This window comes from Ictidomys tridecemlineatus, chromosome X (genome assembly GCF_052094955.1).
Source record: "Ictidomys tridecemlineatus isolate mIctTri1 chromosome X, mIctTri1.hap1, whole genome shotgun sequence".
Taxonomy (NCBI): domain Eukaryota; kingdom Metazoa; phylum Chordata; class Mammalia; order Rodentia; family Sciuridae; genus Ictidomys; species Ictidomys tridecemlineatus.
Window position 1 is genome coordinate 116,426,630 of NC_135493.1, and position 20,625 is coordinate 116,447,254.

The 20,625-nt window shown below is 37.1% G+C and overlaps 1 protein-coding gene across 1 annotated transcript in view; it reads left to right on the forward strand.

Moving 5' to 3' along the window:
- The first annotated feature begins 48 nt into the window (after positions 1-48).
- Positions 49-20,625, forward strand: part of Vegfd (vascular endothelial growth factor D) — a 33,009-nt gene continuing 12,432 nt past the window's right edge. Inside the window, exons 1-2 of the mRNA XM_005315990.4 lie at positions 49-892; positions 16,676-16,886. Coding sequence (XP_005316047.1) covers positions 803-892; positions 16,676-16,886 — 301 coding nt within the window. The 5' untranslated portion in view covers positions 49-802. The remainder of the gene's footprint in view (positions 893-16,675; positions 16,887-20,625) is intronic.

Consider the following 20,625-nt stretch of genomic DNA (forward strand, 5'->3'; position numbering starts at 1 on the left):
TTTTGCCTTTTTGCGGGTATGTATCAGTGTTTTGTTATTTTTGTACACATGTGGGGTTTTTGAAGCCTGTTTGATTGGTTTCTGTGTTACTGTCAGCAGGCACAAACATCTGAGGTCCCTTCCTAAGCAATCCTACTGCAATACAACCATCAAGACTATGTGCTGAGGTGTCATGTTACAGGTTATCTGCTTTAAAATAACAGCAGCCCTGAGCATCGGAGTCAGTTTTTAAAACTGCCCTGCTATTGGTAGGAACGGGACAGGATTACAGCCAAGACTTCCCTGCATTTTCTGCCAAAATCTGTGTCAGATTTAAGACACATGCTTCTGCAAGCTTCCATGAAGGTTGTGAAAAAAAGTTTTAATCCAGAGTTGGGTTCCAGCTTTCTGTAGCTGCAAGCCTTGGAGGCTGCTCCACCTCCCTACAAAGCAACTAGGTTCTACTAGGGCTTAGGGTGGAGAGATTTTTAATTTTTTTTTTTTAATTTGCTGGACATGAAATGAATGTAGAATGCTTTCTAACTTCAGGTTGGAGATATGACCACCTCCTGATTATTTTTGGAGCATGAGAACATTTTAAAACTTTTTTGTAAATCCCCCCACCCACTAGGATTGTGAAAAAAAAAAAAGGACCTTGCCTAATTGAAGTCATTTCATTGGATTTTGATCACAACTGATCGCTTTTCCATGTGAGGTTCTGGGGGTTTGAACTTTCCTTCTGGAGAATGCCTTTTGAAACCATTTTTTCTTTAGCTGCCTGATGTCAACTGCGTAGTAATCAGTGGATATTAAAATATTCAAAATGTACAGAGAGTGGGCAGTGGTGAATATTTTCATAATGTCTTATGTGCAACTGGTGCAGGGCTTCGGTAATGAACATGGACCAGTGAAGGTAGGTGAGCTCAATTTTTAATGGTATGAAGATTTATACAGATTTATAATGTGATGAAGATTTTTACTGATTTATATAGAAGACTTTCTTTGCCCTCATTAGTTTTGAACAATATAAAAATGCAGAGCACTCTTTATAGTGGACAGGATATATCCTGTGTTTATTAGTAATCATTCTGTTTCTTGGGCTTAATAAGCTTCTTGCCATGAGTATTTGAAAAATGCTGAAGTTCTTGTTTGTTTTTTTGTTTGTTTGTTTTGGGCTGGCTTTTTTTTTTCTTTTGAGTTGTAATTGAACTTGAGTAGTCTGAAATCTTTTCAGATGGAGAAGTTTCTCCCAATTGTATATTCAAATGGCACAGTGATTGTCTTTCAAGCACCAATTTGTTCTTATGACACACATAGATTTGTGGGCCATTTATTTTGTGAGTAGCAAAAGTTAGTCTATTTCTTCTGTAAATTGAAAATTATGAGACTCTCTATGGGCGTTTTCTATCTTCTTTTACAAATTATCAATTGCCACCATCCAGAAAAAAATGTTTTCTCAAAGGTTGTTTTTGTTTTTCCGTTTTAGAAATGTGTACAGAATTCAATAGTAATCACGTCTTGGGTTCCATGAGAAAGTATCAAGTAGAGTCCAACAAATTGCAAAAAATAAAAACAAAATAATCAGGGTGTTACTGATTGCTGGGACAATGTTTTACTCAATTTTATGTATTTCATAGATTATATATATTTAAAGATTTGTATTCTGAAAATGATTCAGATATAATTGTTTTGACTGAAGAGTGTTAAACCATTGTTGATGATGACAATTAAATGTGGGCTTGAGTTTATATAGCTTTTATTTCACAACCTACATTTTCAACAGGGATGATATCGCCCCCAACAGGCGAAAAATGGTTCATAGAAGGGTGTGTGAAAATTTTGAATATAAAGCACAAATATACGTATAGTACATAAACAGATTTCTAGTACATCTGTATTAAAATTTCAATGGGAAAATGTCTAAAAAGGCTCCTGGTTGACATCAGTAAATAGGGTACCCTGGGGGTTGATAATAAAGCAAAAGGTCAAGCAACACCAGAGTGGGAGTCAACTTGTCTAGCAGCTTTGTAACTTTTCAGATTTGAAATGCACATGGGAGAAATCCCAGTCCCGAGCTCTATTTTACTGCCATCAGCCTTGTTGGATCTCAGCACCAGATTGTAGGTGAAAGGGAATCCGGTTTATTTTGTTGTTGTTATTTTAAGTTGGATTGGTTTTATTGGTACCAGAAATTGAACCCAGAGGTGCTTATTCACTGAGCCATACAACCCCAGCACCGCCCCCCCCCTTTTAAATTTAGTGACAGGGTCTTGCTAAATTGCTTGGGCCTTACTTCCCGAGTCACTGGGATTACAGGCATGTGCTCGCTATATTTTCAAATGTTTCCAGTTTATTTTTAACACATCAGTTAATTTGGTGGTACAAGAAAGAAGACTGAATTGTTAGAAATAAGTAGTATTTTTAGGTCATTCAGTTCTTTTAAAGAACATAAACACTAGAATTTTCTACATGTCCTGGGAACAATGAAATTTTAAATATTTTGAATTTACTGTTAACATATAAATGTGTATAATGGGGCAGTAGATGAAAATTGCTAAGCTTGCATGTGACAGAAAACATGTTCTTACACATGGCAAATTCAGCACACTTGCTTACTATGCAGCATTTTTCTCTTACGTATCAGAATTTCCTTTAAAAACTGAAGCTATATATACTGAGCTTATATCTACCCAACCCCTACATAAATAAAATTGTTTTTGATATGAAGGAAAGAGTTACCTATAATTAAACAGAAGTTTTGAAATAGATGTGCCCAAGTAATAGGGGATAATGTTGTATATCATATTGGTTTACAGTTTTCTTCCTCCCTCCAACTTTTTCTTAAGAAAGAATCTAAAAACTGTTTCTTAACATTAATGTTCTTCTGGGCTGAGGTTATGGCTCAGTGGTACAGAGCTTGCCTCACATGTTTGAGACACTGCGTTCAATCCTCAGTACCACATAAAATAAATAAAAGTATTGTATTCATCTACAACTAAAAAATATTTTTAAAAAACCATTAATGTTTTCCTGGTTTAAATTAAAATTTAATATGGAAGCACATTCAGGATGGTAATGGTTTATGAAACTGGCATTCAAATATTATTTTTTGCTTTTAGAGATAAAAATGTTTCATTTATTATAAGAAACTTTCATAGCACATTCTTCTTTCCATCCTCCCTTTATCTTCAAATTTATCCCTAGGTTGTCCCCCATTCCTTAGCCTGGTCCCAACTTTCTAGCTTTGGATATTGTTTCAGTTTAGACTGGCATTGCTGCCCTACAGTTCTTTTTTTTTTTTTTTTAATCTGGTGGGGATTAAACCCAGGGGCACTCAACCACTGAGCCATATTCCCAGCCCTTTTTAATATTTTATTTAGAGACAGGGTCTTGCTGAGTTGCTTAGGGCCTCACTAAGTTACTGAGTCTGGCTTTGAACTCACGATCCTCCTGCCTCAGCCTCCTAAACCACTGGGATTACAGGCATGTGCCACCATGCCAGGCACCTGCCCTACAGTTCTTTTTTTTTTTTTTTTTTTTTGGGGGGGAAGGGTGCTGGGGATTGAACTCAGGAACACTCAACTACTGAGGCACATCCCCAGCCCTATTTTTTTGTATCTTTTTTTTTTTTTTTTTTTGATACCAGGGATTGAACTCAGGAACACTCACCCACTGAGCCACATCCCCAGCCCTATTTTGTATTTTATTTAGAGACAGGGTCTCACTGAGTTGCTAAGCACCTTACCATTTCTGGGATTGGCTTTGAACTTGTAATCCTCCTGTCTCAGCCTCCTGGCCACCAGGATTACAGTCATGTACCATATCATGCCCGGCCCTGCCCTACAGTTCTGTTAGTATGTGAGCAACTTTTTTATAGCAACCATGTAAACAGCTACTAGTACCCTGGACACTTGTGTATAATGCCACTTGAAAGTAAGGCATGCTAATTTCATTAGTCTTGCCACTTGTACTCTGAAGGATAGCTGTTTGGGTTCAGTAATGCATGGAACATGTGAACTGAGGCAAATCTGTTTGAAAATCTCAACTTGAATCCATTGCATGTATAATTTAGCTATTACATTTCTTAGTCCAAGAAAAACACATTTTCTTCTAAAAATAAGAAAAGCCTCTTGTTTGTTGTCTAACATAATCATATTACAGCCTAAATGTGGGATTTATTTCTGTTTCTATTTTCCCAAGGTTTTTAAAAGACAGTTGGAACAATCATATACAGTTGCTCTGCATGTGCACTTCACAGTTCCAGGGAGCTGCATCTGCATAGACTCACATCTATAATGTGACAGCTCAAAGTACAATATTGTAGATGCTCTGGACATATAGTAAAAAGTACCAGCAATCTCACTGTCCTGCCATTCACATTGGTGTTCTGACTAGCACTATTTCCAGATGATCTAATAAACAATTCTCATTACCAGGAATGTGGGGTTTTCCTTAAGACACTAGGGGAAGCTACCTGTAAATCTTTTTGATATCATCAATGAAGATGAATCATTGTAACAACAAAGTCATGGTAGGCTTTCAGAACCCTTTTCTGACAAATTTGTGTATCTTTTCTCCATACTACTTTATTTTTTTGGTGGGGGGATACTGGGGATGGAACCCAGGTGTCCTTAACCACTGAGCCACATCCCCCGCCCTTTTTATATTTTATCCGCAGACAGGATCTCGCTAAGTTGCTTAGGGCCTTGCTAAATTGCTGAGACTAGATTTGAACTTGTGATCCTCCTGCCTCAGCCTCTCAAGCTGTTGGGTCTACTACTTTTTTTTTTTTTAAATCTACTGGAAGAAGAATATTGCTGGATGATGGAGGCATTCAAATTCTTTGTAACTCTGGAATAAGTCCAAGACCCACAGGAATATGGGAGACCTCGAACTTTTATGAGATGCTATGGGGTTCACAGACTTCTTAACTTCATGACACTTGCTTTCTGAAATTGTGTCAAGTGAATTGAATAAAAAGGACAGAGGTGCACCTTCCTTATTTAATTCCAGGAAGCAGATCTATTCCTATTCCCCACCCTGCTTACACTTATGAAGTTATATATAGGCATGCCCACTGACTTTTGCTGGAAAAACAGCCCCATTGTGCTCTTCTTAACTTTTCTTTCAGACATAGTCCTTGGCACAAGACATCTGAAATATTTTTCATTAATTTCTTCACTTATGATCTTGTAATTAAATCTTCTGTCCAAATGTTCTGTGCACGGATGTGTTTTAACCTAATTAGTCACTCATAACTAACTGGTGGTTGAAGCTTTTATATCACTGTAGCATATTATTGGTACCCTACCCAGGATACAATAGAACTCCTTGTATCATACATCTTGAATGATACATTTATAACTTTTATATCCTGATTGAGACCTGTAGATAAATTTTTACTATAAACCCCTTACAAAGAAATTTTCTGGAATGAGGATATGATTTCCTGAAGAACTCAAGGTAAACAGGACTGGAGCCCCTGGACACATTTATTATCATAATTGGATAAAGGAGCTAGAGAAATAGGGGTAGAAATGACAGTAAAATTGTTTCTGAGCATATTTCTAAGTCTGATTTTTTCTTACTACATGAGATGAGCAGAAGGTGGGAATGATATGAAATGGGGGATAAGACTGAGATCAGATAAGACAGGTAAGATGAAACATTTGTTCTTAAGTTTCTTTTATGGAGGTGAGTCCACTTTTCTTTTTGTCTTGATGGAAGGGGACAATATGCAAATCTCTAACATGTCAGGGATGATAATTGCCATCAACAGACTCAAGTAAGAGGTGGGGACACAGAATGCTGGGGAGCAGGGAGAATTCTCTGATTCAGTTTCATTTTCATAGGAAAGAGGAAGAGGTCACTATCAGTGCAATAACCATGGTAGGAGCAGGGAATTGACTTGATGGGAGATTGGGTGTTAGTCAGGGGAACAGTGTGGTTGGAGAAAGGTGAGCAGAGGCAAGAAGTGCAGATATTGAGGTTGTAGAAATAGTGTGGGAAGATCATGCAGGGTGTGACTGTTTCAATAAAACTTTATGGACACTTAAATTTGAATTTTATGTAATTTCCATGCATCATGAAATATTCTTTTAATTTGTTTCAAGCATTTAAAAATGAAAAAAAAAACCATTCTAAGCTAATAGGCTATACAAAAACAGGCTTCAGGTTGAAGTCAACTCATGGATCATAGATTGCCAGCAGTTCTCTATATATTTGCACTGTTCTATTTTCTTCATGGTATACAACTGTACATGACTGAAACTAGGCTTGTGGGATTTTGAGATATCCGGGATGTGAACTACTATATTAAATAGTCTCTAACATCTACTCTCATCATAATTTGTATGATTTCGTGAATTGATTTTAAATTCTAAAGCATTTTTCCTCCTAAGGCAGTATACTTACTCTCTGCTATTTTCCCATGGAGATAGGTTAGAGTTTGGGTGTCTGTATCAAAGAGTCTTCCAGGTCCTTCCAGCCACAAGCTATCCTATAAGGTGTTTGTTTCTAGTAGCCAAAGTTATGGAAGGAAATCACCTTAGCCCATTAATCCAGCCTGGTGGTTACAGAAAGAGAGATGGGCAAAGCAGCTCTGGCCACATAGCAGGTCTGGACAAAATTTAAATACCTTGATACTTTCCTTCATCCCTGAGAACCTTAAAAGGGCTACCTCTGTAGCCCTATGTAAATGTTAGGTGGATAGTGACAACATAGTAAATTATGGCAAAATACTCTGGTCAGATACTTTATCAATCAAGCTAGGCCAGGATATGCTATGATAACAAAATCCCTCAAAATTTTGGTGGCTTATAAATAACAATGGTTAATTTGTTGCTCATACCATATCACTATTTTGATTCATTTAGTGTCAACTCCATATTGGGAAGCAGCTAGCTGAGTATCCACATCTAGAATATTATAAACCACCATGACAGAGGGAAAGAGCACAGTTAAATTCTCTGACCTAGAAATGATATACATCATTCCTGGTCACTCGACTGGCCCACCTAGCCACAAGGGACCAGGAAATGCAGTCCCACTTTGTACTCTGAAGGTAGAAAGGTAAAAATATTTGGTGAACATATTAATGATGATCACACAGAACTTGAGTCTTTTTAAATGCTTCCAGAAATTTATCTTTATCTCTAGAGTGTTGAAAGCATCCCCAAGCTTATAGAAATGATGAAGAATGAATTGTATTGAGACAGCTTGGGAAGGGCAGGATGAGACAGTAGAAAGTCAAAATTCACTGATTTCCATCATACCTCCTTGCATGGAAGACCCTTGGCTTTGCTTAAAAAATCTGGTTTCCATGCTTGGAACAACTTCACTGGAGATGGGAAAGTTTGCTGAAAGAAGGCAGGTTTATTTCTGTTGCTCAGCAGGCTCCTCCCTGGGAAAAGAAAAGCTGTACATTCAGTTCAGCAAACGTGTGGAATGTCTCCCATGTGCCAGGCACATGAGTGAAAATGGTAGTTTTATAAAATAAAGATGTCTTAAATGTTTGCATGTCTTACTAATAGCCATCTTGGCCTGTGGGGAGGATATTTTTAATGCCTGAAACTTTAAGTAATAATATACATTTTATAGCAAAAATTTTTTTGGTCATTTGCTGAGTATTACTAAATACTAAGTATTCTTTTCCTGAAATCTGGATTTGGCTAAAATTGTTTGTGGAGAGAGGAAATGGCACAGCAAATGTCCCTATGAGAAATATTTTGCTGTTACTGTTCCTTTGTGGATAGAGTTAAAAAAAAGGTGTAATTTTGATTGAATGGGTACCCTAAATTTAAGATTCTACACACACACACACACACACACAGAGAGAGAACAGAGTGGAATGAAAAAAAAATAAAAGTAGCCTTTGCAAAGGTGTATTTAGTTCAGAACTATATTGTCACAGTAAGATTGGGGATCATTGAGCATCATTGTGCAAAGGATGCCGATAATGAAGAGAAGGTGATCAGTGGATGTTGATGTTGAACACTGGGTCTTTAGGAATAAATGTGAAAGGAGACATTCTGGGTTGACTGACCATGCCTAGATGGGCTGCCTTAGAAAGAACAATTGAGTTTTGCATGAAGATCCTCCTCCCATCCAATGGATTATGCTACATCTTGACTAAAATAGAGCTGTAGCAGTTAACTATTGCCATAATTGTGCCGTGTGACAAATCAGTCCGAATTTCAGTGGCTTAAAACATCAGTAATTTATTCTGTTTCTCTATGGGTCAGCTGGGAGTCAGAGGATCAAGGCTCAAGCCACAGGTAATGTGTGGGTCTGCCCCACATGGCTCTTGTTTTCTTTCAGTCACTGGGCTAGCAGGAGCATGTCCCTGTGATGATGGCAAATGTCAAGGAGAACTATGAGATCATATGTAAGCTTTGAGCTTGTATCATGTCTTATAATGAATGTCCCATTGGTCAAAGTAGGTGACATAACCCAACATCAATAGAGCTAGAAAATGTGTTCCTTCCACAGAGGGTAGAAGGAGGGGATGAAATTGTTTTTAATAATATCCTAATCACCATGAAAGCTTTCACTTTTTTCTTAGACATTGGGCCCTTGATCATTGAGATCAGTGATACAGGGACTATAACATATCCCAGCATCTATACTCTTGGGGTTATTCAGAGCATACTTTTAAAAGATCTAGAGCTATCTTGCCACTCAAGCCTATTCCACACTCATCTACTCCCTCATTTCTTAAACAGAGCTATGTCAAATGGAACAGAGTCATTTGAGTAGAGTACAGATTTAAAATATATAAAAGGGATATTAACATGTCCTCAAATGGTAAATGATTTGGATGGAGAGAAAACTACCAATGATCTTCATCAAATTGGAGGACATGGAGGTCCCAGGCATCTTAGTCCCCTAGCATTCCCCTAAAATATCCAGAGAAGTATGCACAAGCACAAATTCACACAAACACAAACACACACACACAGTTCCTATATTTGTAGATCCTTTACTTAGTATAAGTAAACAATCTGTATTCTCACATATGCTTTTAAATATGAAACTGCATAAATAAAGGAGCCATCAGTAGCATGAAGCCTCTGAAATAAACCCCTATCCACCCCCAGATGACCAGGTTTCTGGATTTCAAAGATGCAGGACCAAGCCCTTGGCAGGTTGCATGTGATCAGCCACAGCAGCCATAGCCACTGCAATAGTTATTAGCAAGTGCACATTTTCCTCCCTACCCCCAGTTGGTATGCCCCATACCATCAAGCACCACCTATTCTAGGTAAAGCCAGACCCTAATAACAAAACACAAAGTTTAAAAGTGAGGGTTTTATTTTTTGCTTCATATATTGAAAAACTTACTTCTTTCTTGGTGTGAAGTTCTATGAATCTTAACACATGTACCGATTTGTGTAACAACAAGTATAAGCAATAGTTTATTCTTTTTTATTGCTGAGTAGTAGTCCATGAGTTGCTTAACCATTCATACATGAGTTGTTTCCAGGTTTTTTGTTTTTGTTTTGTTTTGGCTACTACAGATAAAGCAACTATAAACATTTGTGTATATTTCTTTTTGTGTGTATGTAAACATAGGCTTCATTTATCAAAGGTAAGTTCCCAGGAGTAGGGTGCTAGTGATATGTTGAGCATATGCTTATTTTTATAAGAAACTGCCAACACATTTTCCAAACTGTTATACCATTCAAAGCTAGTTTTCAACAATTCGAATCTATGCTCTCTCCTCTCAAATAATCTATCCAGACATAAGAGTGGATTATATAATATTATGTAAAGCTTCCTTGCGGTGGATATGGGTTTCTTTGAGAGCTATGAGAGGCAAAGTCAACTTACACTTGCAGGTCGAGCAAGACCTGGACAGGTTCCTTGACAGGTGGAAGAGGGAGAACATCTGTGGAGGACAGCTTGGGGCACAGCGGGACAGTGCAACTTGGACCCAAAACCAGGAAAAATGTGGTGGTTTTGGCTAAACCTTAGCCATCAAGATAGAGATGAAATGCAAAATGCTCTTCTGGTGAAACCCAAAAGTTGCTAAGAGGTGGAAGGAACACGGAACTATTTGTATTGCAATATGATCCACTTCCCCAAACCCGCTGCAAAGGGAAATTGCTGATCACAGTAACAAGACAACTGTGCCCCAGGCAGATCTTCTAAATTCTTAAGCAAATTTAGGGAAAGTCGTGTGCAATGTGTTTTCTCCATAACTCACGCCAAAGCTCCTGGATATTCCAAATATACAAATTCTACTCACCAAACCCCCTTATCGTCAAACTTCCGGAAGACATTGCCAACACAATTTCACAAAGAAAATAGCATCTGCAGTTTTTAAAGGCTTGGAAACAGTCTAATACCCATTGCTCAAGAGTTCCAATGACAAATTAAGCAAAGCTGATCTCCTTTTCCATGTCTGGAACAGGAGGTTCTTAATCAAGTGAACCTGAGTGGCCCAGGAAAAGCTTTTTGCAGCCCCTCAAGAAAAGAAGCCACGGTCCTCTCTTACCAGTTTTTGCAGATGGCCTGACAGCTCAGAGCTGGGATGGGCACTCAGCTGCATAACCCCAAGCCCAGCTCCTTCCACTTGGCATTTTATTTATATATATATTTCCATATCAATAGACCTTTATCTATTTATATGTGGTGCTGAGAATTGAACCCACTGCCTCACACATGCCAGGCAAGCACGCTACCACTGAGTCACAACTCCAACCCTAACTTCCCATTCTTGTGGTTGTACATGTTGTGGAGATTCACTGAAGTGTATTCACATATCAACATAGGAAAGTTTTGTCTGATTTATTCCGCTGTCTTTCCTATTTCCATCCCCCTTGTTTGCCTTTATTCCCCTTTGTCTAATATAATGAACTTCAATTTTTCCCTCCCTCTCCTTATTGTGTGTTAGCATCTGCATATCATAAAGAACATTTGGCCTTTGGTTTTTTTGGGATTGGCTTATTTCACTTAGCATGACAGTTTACAGTTCCATCCATTTACTGGCAAATGTCATAATGTCATTCTTCCTTTAGACTGGGTTAATATTCCATTGTGTGTGTGTGGGTGTGTGTGTATATATATATCTCATAGTTTCTTTATCCATTCATCTACTGAAGGGCATCTAGGTTGGTTCCATTTTAGCTATTGTGAATTGAGCAGCTATAAACATTGATGTGGCTGCATCAGTATGCTGTTTTTAAGCCCTTCGGGTATAAACTGAGGAGTGGGATAGCTGGGTGGTTCCATTAGGACTGCCTTTTAAGGGAAGTATAATTCATATATTTTTAGTTTAATTCCAACAGTATATATTATTTAATTAAAGCATGTATTACTTAATTAACATTTAATCAAAGCAGTATATATTATTTTAAATTTTATTTAAGAAATTAGCTCTTTGGGATTTGGGGGAATTCGAGGGGCAGTTTAGTCTGTCGTTTAGTCTGTCATTATGTTGTTTAGTTGGGAAAACAATATCATTGGTCTTTAACCTTGAAAAAGTCATATAGGCTGGGAACTGACCAGTCAGCTAACTTCAGTGAGGAAAAGGCTTTAAAATACAGTTCAGTGAGATACTTATACAAATATTTTGAACCTAAGGTATAACTCAAGGGATTTAAAGAAACTAAAACTATTTTGAAGCATGCATCAGTCATTTAATCCCCTCTGAAGATCAGTGGACTTGTATAGACAGAGCTCAGGCCCTAACCCAGGTCTTTGAACTCAAAATCGGAATGCTCCATGCCCCAAATCAGTGGTTTGCATTAAAATTGATTGGGAATGAGCGTTTTATTTTGAAATGATTTGAGATTTTCAGAAAAGTTGTAAAGATAGCATAAAGAGTTCCTGTAATGCTCTTCACCTAGCTTCCTCTGAGGATAACACAGGAAGTTTATAAAAATCCTGATGGCAAGGCTGAGATCCAGGCCTATAAAATGAGAATCTCTGAGGAGGAGATGCAAGCATCAGTATTTCTTTGAAGTTTCTTCCCAGGTAGAAGACAAGGTCGGGAACCTCTGCTCCAAATCCTTCCAAAAGTGTAGTCAGCCAACCACAGAGAATTTCCATTGCTATGGAGCTTGTTAGGAATGAACACTCTAGTCTCTAAGTGTAGGTCTACTCTATGAGTAGTATGTTGCTAAAGTTTTGTTACAAAAACTTTAAGCCTCACAAATTAGATACTGGCTTCTGGTAGCCAAAAAATATCACAGAATGATTTGTTATTTAGAAATGAAATTGCTAACAGTCTTACATGAATTTAAAAAAAAGAAAGAAAAAGCTACTGCTGTAATAGAAAACAGATCTGGTAACCCTGTTTCACTTCCTTCCTCTTGCTGACTACTTTTTTAGTTATTTTAGTTTTGATTAGCATTCCCCCTAGAAAATAGGAAGAAATTTAGTGCAACTTATTTGACAAAAGTTTAGTAAAACCATTAAAAACAATGGTTTAAGTATGTATTTTGGGATTATGTCCACTCTTTTGAATTTTTATTTTTGTCTTGCCAAAGCAGATAGCATAAAGTTAGTTATACAAAAATCAACCAGTGCAGAAAGTCAACTAGAAACAATAGGCAGCAATTCTTTTTAAATTTTTTTTGTTCTTTTTAGTTATACATGACAGTAGAGTGTATTCTTCATATTATACATACATGGAGTATAACTTCCCATTCCTGCAGTTGGACATTATGTGGAGTTACACTGGTCGTGTATTCACATATGAACATAGGAAAGTTATGTCCAATTCATGCTACTGTCTTTCCTGTTCCCACACCGCCCCCACCCCACCTGTCCAAGCCATTAAAACCCAGCACACACCTATTGTAAGTCAGCATCTGCTTTCAGCCTTTGGTTTTGGGGGATTGGCTTATTTTACTTAGCATAATAGTCTCCAATTCTATCCATTTAGATAGTCATTCTTGACCTTGGTAAATGTCTGCCCCAGTGAATTCATTGTCAGATGTCTACTTACATTGAATTTAGTACTTCTGTTTATAAAATAAGTGTCTGTAATTCCTAAGTTATTTCAAACTAGGTTTTAAATTATGAGGCAAAGGATATCTAAATGATCTACTACTTGAGTATACACTGGATTTTTTTATGAGACAAGTCATATGAGCCATTCATTGATTTTAATTCAATCCAGAGAATTCATATTTTCTCCTGAGTTCTCATGGTTGGATAGCTTAAAAATATTTCTGAAATTGAACTGAAATCTATAAGAACTATGAAGGCATATGTGAGCCTGTATTTATAGATGGTATTGGATAAAATTTCATCACAATAAATAAAAATCCTTTCAATATAGTATATTTTAATAACATTAAAAAACTATTTGGTTGCTTTCATCATCTTCATATGGAAGCAGTATTGTCATAAAATTTTGTTTTGGAGATTAAATTGGATAGGAAGTGGCTATACCATCCAACAAGAAGAGGAAGTGGGTAATAAAGAAATAGAGACTATTGACAAATGGAACTTAATGTAGAGTCACTGAATTTCAGAATTTCCAGGGATACTAGCAATTATTCAGTTTCATTCCTAGAGTTCCTAGATGAAGAAACTATGGCAAGCCACTTAAATTCAATGCCAGTGCCCACAAACCTCATCTGTACTTCTCAAGCTTCTCCATCACCTCACTCCCAGAAAATTGTCTTGATTCACACTTCACAGAGAAGTGGGAAGCCACAGGCATGAGCTTGTAAAGCTTCCCAGGCAGACTTGAAATCTACAAAGCTATGTTGTTCCCTATAGTTTACCTAGGTCTCATAGAGTCATCTTCTTGTTTATTCATACTGTAACGACTTATCTCTGGAACCCAGGTCAGACCAGATTCTCTCATTCCCTGTTGTATCTCTGATGCATAAGCTTTTAATTTCTTCCTTTAGCTCTTTCCCTCAGCTTATAAACACATCCAGGATTCTCCTACCTTGATTAAACACACACATATCTACTGGACTAACGGATCTAAATGATGAGGAAAGAATGATGAGAAAGAAAAAAAAAGAATTTCTCAACAAAGCACATCAAGATACTTATTACTGAGAAAGGCAGCAATAAAATTAATCACTGGGATATAAATCATATCCATGAAGCTAAAATATAAAATAATTTGAAGACATACCTAAAATAAGTATATTTTTGACCCTCAAAGAGGTAAAGGAATAACATCCATAAAACAAGAATGACAAATTAAGAACATATGAAAATGAAACAAAAAGTACATAGGAAGAAGAATGAAGTAGAAATACTTGAAATTATGAATATGGTTATTGAAAGCAATGATTTAACAAAATAAAATCTTGACTACACAATTGAACAATTGGTGATTAGGAAGATGAACCAATTAAATGTGTTTTACTCAAAACATTAAAGATAGATGAAGGGGGAAAATAGGTAAATATGAAAGCACATTTAAATGACGCATAAATAGATTTAAAGGCTTCAACATATCTGGTAAGTATTTTAAAAAAAAAAAGAGTAGAGGGGCTGGGGTTGTGGCTCAGCAGCAGAGCACTCACCACGTGAGAAGCTCTGGGTTCTATCCTCAGCACCACGTAAAAATAAATAAATAAAATAAAAGTATTGTGTCTAACTACAACTAAAAAAAAATATTTAAAAAAAGAGTAAAGACAGCATTATAGGTGGAATAGTGGGAAAGATAATGGATGAGATATTAAAGAATTGAGGAGAAAAAGACAGGTGGCCTCAGATTGAAACTGTCATGAAGGTCTCTGTCCTAACTTTTCAGCTTTGTCATTGTAGCATGGAAGCAGCCATAGATGATATGAAGGTAAATGGACATGGCTGTGTTTTCTGTGCCAACAAAATTTTATTTATAAAAACAGCAGGCCACAGGCTGAATTAGGCCAGAAGTTCATACTTTGATCTAAAAAATAACCATTTTTACATTTTCATGTATATGTCTTCAGATCTTCATATATATATCATGTACATTTGTATACATGTCTTCATATACATATGACTTGAACCACACTTGCTCTTCTGAGTGCCCACCTTTTTTTTTAACCATATCTGTTATCATATCTAAAAGAAAAAAATCGTATATCCCAAGGGGCTGGGGTTGTGGTTCAGTGGTAGAGCACTTGCCTAGCATGCGTGAGGCACTGGGTTCGATCCCTGGCACCATGTAAAAATAAACAAATAAAGGTATTGTGTCCATCTACAACTAAAAGCATATTTTTTTTAAAAAAATAACTTGCTAAAAAAATCCTATTCCCCAAATACTGAAGAACAATATAAATTTTATCTACTGTTTTCAAGGGTCAATGGAGGAGTGTGTCCATTCACACTACTCAGGTAAAGCTTCTAAAAGTCCCATTTGCTTGTCTCTGGTTCAGCCCACCCCTTTCCTCCCCATCCAGCAGGCAGTAGACATTCATCTCTCCCTTTTACCTTCTTCTCTCAGCATCTACACCACTTTTCATCTCTTATTGAACCCCAGCTCTAAAAATGCCTTCAGTTCACACATCCCAATCACTCAGTAAAACAAGAACCCAGAAACTCCAGGGTCAGCAAGGGAAAATCCCAAGCCCTAGCCATAGGCAAATCACCTTATTATTTCTGCAGCACATTCAAGGAGGGTATAAACTCATTCGGTCCCAAATTACCTCTGCATCATTGGTTTTGATGATCACGTAGTATTTCATTGTGTGCATGCATTTATCAACATTTTATATAAAAGCCATCAATTTTGAAAAAGATATTACATTCTGAAAACCTTTTATTGACTGAGTCTTTTTCTCACAAACCCATCTAATATAATTATGTTGTTTCAGTCAATATAGTTCATGTGACTGAGAAAGCAATTTTTCAATGTAAATCCTAGAAATGCATTTTATAAGAAAAAGTCACGTTTTTGAAATAAGAAACAAGTTTTCAAAGAAAAAGAAAAGGTCAGAGAGGTTTTGAAGTCAGGTTATCAGAGTCTCAAAATTTTCTTTTCTTCTCTGATTGTAGGCAGGATTCTCCAGAACTTTATGGATCAGTGTCTAACAAATAAAGATGAAAACAATTGTCATTAGCTAGTGTCACAAAGTTAGTATGATAAAAATATGTATTATTTTTCTGTGGCCATTGTAACAAGTTACCATAAATTTGGTGGCTTAAAACAGGAAAAATCTCAAATCAAGGTGTCAAACTCTTGTAGACAGAATCCTTCCTTCCGTACCTCTTTCAGTTCCTCATGACTCTGTGTAATCCTTGTGTGGTGGCTATATCACTTCAATCTCTGCCTCTATCTTCACATGACCTTCGCTGTGTCTATATCTTCTCCTCTTCTGTCTCCTACAAGGACACTAGACATTGGATTTAGGGTCCTTGTGGACAATCTCATCTAAGATCCTTATTAAGTTCATTATATCTGTATAGATCCTTTCCCCAAATAAGGTCATGTTCACAGGTTGCATAGGCTAGGATGTGGACATATCATTTTGAAGCCCACCATTCAATCTGCTACTATATTCTTTTTAAGAGTTCTGAGAAATCAGGAGAAATAAGTACATCCTCTTCAATCATGAATAAGTGAAATGTGAATCAAAAGTACTAGATGTCATTTCTCCTAGGCATTGATGTATATTTGAATAATCTCTCTAATTTCTTTACAGTTCTATTTATGTTTTTAAGTATTAGCAATGAAATTTGTCAAGACAGATTTAGTGACTTGCTCTTCAACCCCTATTTCCCTTTTAAGCGGTCATCTCGGTCAATGTTAGAACAATCTGAACAGCAGATTAGGGCCGCTTCCAGTTTGGAGGAGCTACTTCGAATAACACATTCTGAGGACTGGAAGCTATGGCGGTGCAGGCTGAAGCTGAAAAGTTTTACCAGTATGGATGCTCGCTCAGCATCCCATCGATCCACCAGGTTCGCGGCAACTTTCTATGACATTGAAACACTCAAAGGTAGGTGTGTGGGTATAGACTCAAATTCTTTTTTTTTTTTTTTTTTTATCAGATAGTGACAAATGTACCAATTTCTTCCAAAAGTTTGAATAGGACAGACAGATGTTCAAGGGAAAATAAAAGGGTATCTTTAATTGTTTTGGGAGGGGTACTGGGGATTGAACTCGGGGACACTCAACCATTGAGCCACATCCCCAGCCCTATTTTGTATTTTATTTAGAGACAGGGTCTCACTGAGTTGCTTAGGGTCTCGCTAAGTTGCTGAGGCTGGTTTTGAACTCACGATCCTCCTGCTTCAGCCTCCTGAGCCGCTAGGATTACAGGCATGCACCACCGCACATGGTGGTGTCTTTCATTTTACAACTTCGGTATTAATGGAGGATCCTGATATTTAATTTCTTACTTACAGGGAAACATACACAATATGATTTTGAGATCTAAAACCAACACAAAAACATTTCAAAACATAGAGTTAAATTCAACTCAGGGATGTGAGGGCAAAAGAATCCCTCAGAAGACTTTTTTTTTTTTTTTTTTTTGGTACTGGATTGAATTCTTGGGCACTGAATCACTGAGCCACATCTCCAGCCCCCCTCCGCCCTTTTTTTTTTTTTTTGTATTTTTATTTAGAGACAGGGTCTAACTGTTGCTTAGAGCTTCTCCATTGCTGAGGCTGGTTTTTTACTTGTGATCCTCCTGCCTCAGCCTCCCAAGCTGCTGGGATTACCGGTGTGTGTCACCATGCCAGGCAAGACTTCTTAATAGAAGAAAATCACTGAGTTTACTTTAAAATTAAAACTACCTGGATATTCAACAACAAGGAACATTCTACTGCCATACATGCATAAATATAAACCAATGTATAACTTTTTATATCGTCAACATTCTGTGATTTTTAGTAAAATTGAAAAGTAGATGTCAGAAGCTGAGCTATAATAATGGGTGCTGGTATTGTTGAGAATAATGAAGGCAGAAAAGTCTCAACACAAAATAATCAAAACTTCAGGGTAGAAAATAAAAAAGGCAGCCCTTTGTATCTGCATGTTCCATACCCGTAGATTCAATCAACCGTGGACAGAAAATGTTTGGGAAAAAAATTTGAACCTGTACTGAATATATGAGACTTCTTGTTATCATTCCCTAAATGATGCAGTATAAGAGGTACTTGCATCATATTAGGTATTATAAGAAATCTAGAGATGATTTAGAAGATATGGGAGGATTACATGTAAATACTACCCATTTTATGTAAGGGACTTGGGTACCTGAAGATTTTGGTATCTGTGGAGGACCTGGAACCAATCTTCTGAGGGAGATGAATATAATTTGAAACAAGGGGAATGATGGTTCACCAGTAAGACGTGGATATTCTTTATAAGAAAACCATTGCATGTATATATTGCACTATAGCAAATGAAATGCATGTCCAATAAAGTTGTATGGCCTCTGAGTAGGCATTTAACTTTTTGATGACATGTCAAAACAACACAAGAAGCTACTTCAGCATTGTTCATCTAGCATTATAGATATGAATAATGTGATTGCCTAGTAAATGATTATATCTATTGCATGGCCTTAACCAGATTACCTGTCTGAAGGCTTGCGGTGCATCTAGACATACTGTTAGAATACAAACATTACCATCAAACCAAAACGAAGTGACTTTAAAAAATCAGACACATTGTCATTTTTTTCTACAGAGGAAATCATAAAAATTAATGAAATTTGTAAATTCCAAGATTTTTCCCTAATCACCTGAGAAATTGTCTAAAGTACTTATAAGTTAGAAGCAGTAAGTAATTTAATCAGTGTGTTAAACCAATTATCATTTGTAATCAACTCTTTTTTATGGATTTCAGGGTAATTCCCTGGCAGTAGTAAAGGCTGGGAGAGTTACCAAAGCCTTACTCAGTAGCATCAGTCATAACTCATACAATTTTGATGCAGATCTTACCTCTCCAACTTTCAAAATTTAGTTGTTTAAGGAGAAAAAGTGAATGGGAAGCCACATTTCAGTAGAATTTCAAACAAAAAAATTTTCATGAACTGATTACTTAGGTTTTTTTCAAAGATTTATGACTAATAGTAGTGAATTAAATAATACCTATATTAAAACTTAATTGAATACTTATCTTTCCTGTTTATAACATTCAGCCTCTTTATATAAATAATCACAATCAGGAGATTTAAAAAGATTTCTCAGAATAGAAGATTTTTATTATGAAAAAAAAGTTGAGGTAAATTGTGTAGTATAAGCAGTGCCCCCCCATCAAATATGTTGTATTTTGCATTTTCAGTAATTGAAGAAGCAAAAATTGGGATTAAGGAGTAGATATGGAAAAAGGACATAGAAAGGATAGTTTAAAGGAATAATTTAGACTAGGGTCAGATTTCAAACAGTAATTTCATGTCTGTATACTTCAAGCACAGGCCCTCTCTAACCCTTCTAGTAGAAATATGTTTACATGTATGAGAATTCAGAAAGATCTGGGGAAAGACCAATACAGAGTTTTAAAGATATGATAAAATTGGAGACATGTTTGTCTATTACTACTTAACACATAATCCCAAAACTTAGCTGCTTAAACATTTTTTTTAAAAAATGTATTGGTGCATTATAATTATACATAGTAGTGGGATTTGTTGTTATATTTTCAGACACATCCACATGCAAACACACACACACACACACACACACACACACACACACTTTGGTCAATTTCATTACCTAGTATTCTATTCTCCTGGTCCCCTTCCTCTGCTCTGCTCTCTCCCTTTTATTTTCATGAGGCCTCCATTTTTTCCTGTTTTCTCTCTAGCTTCCATATATAAGCGAAAAAATATGACCCTTGACTTCCTGAGTAAACAAACATTTTAATGTCACAGTTTTTGTGCATCCAAAATACAGACATGGACTAGATGGGTTTCTCTGCTTCAGAGTCTCTCTGGAGGCTGTAATCAAGATGTCAGCTTGGACTACAGGCATTTCAGGTTCAACTGGGGCAGGATGTGCTTCCAAGATCATTCAGCAGTTATTTGCAGGACTCAATTCTTCACAGGCTCTTGGACTGAGGGTCCCAGTTACTTTACTGGCTGTTGGCCACAGGCCTTCCTTAGTTTCTTGCCACATGGCTCTTTCCAACATAGCAGCTTGCTTCACAAAAACCTGGAAGCAGAGAAAGATTGAAGAAGAGTGCCAGCAAGAGATACAGACTGCATTCTTTTAAAACTTAATCATGGATGTGACATCTCATCACTCTTACTGTATTTTCTTTATAAGAAGTGAGTCACTAGGTCCTGTCTACACACAAGAGAGGGGATTACACGAGGCCTGGCCACAATAGAGGTGGGCATCACTGAGGGTCAGTTTTTTTGTTTTGTTTTTGTTTTGGGTACCAGGAATTGAACTCAGGGCTCTCAGCCACTGAGCCACACCCCTAGCCATATGTATGTTTGTGTGTGTATATATATATCCTCCTGTCCCAGCCTCCCAAGTCACTGGGATTATAGGCATGGACCACCACACCTGGCTTGGGGGTCAGTTTTGCTTTTTTTAGGGAGGGTACAAGGGATTGAACTCAGGGGCACTAGACCACTAAGCCACATCCCCAACCCTATTTTTTGTTTTATTTAGAGACAGGGTCTCACTGAGTTACTTAGCACCTTATTTTTTCTGAGGCTGGCTTTGAACTCGAGATCCTCCTGCCTCAGCCTTCTGAGCCACTGGGATTACTGGGAG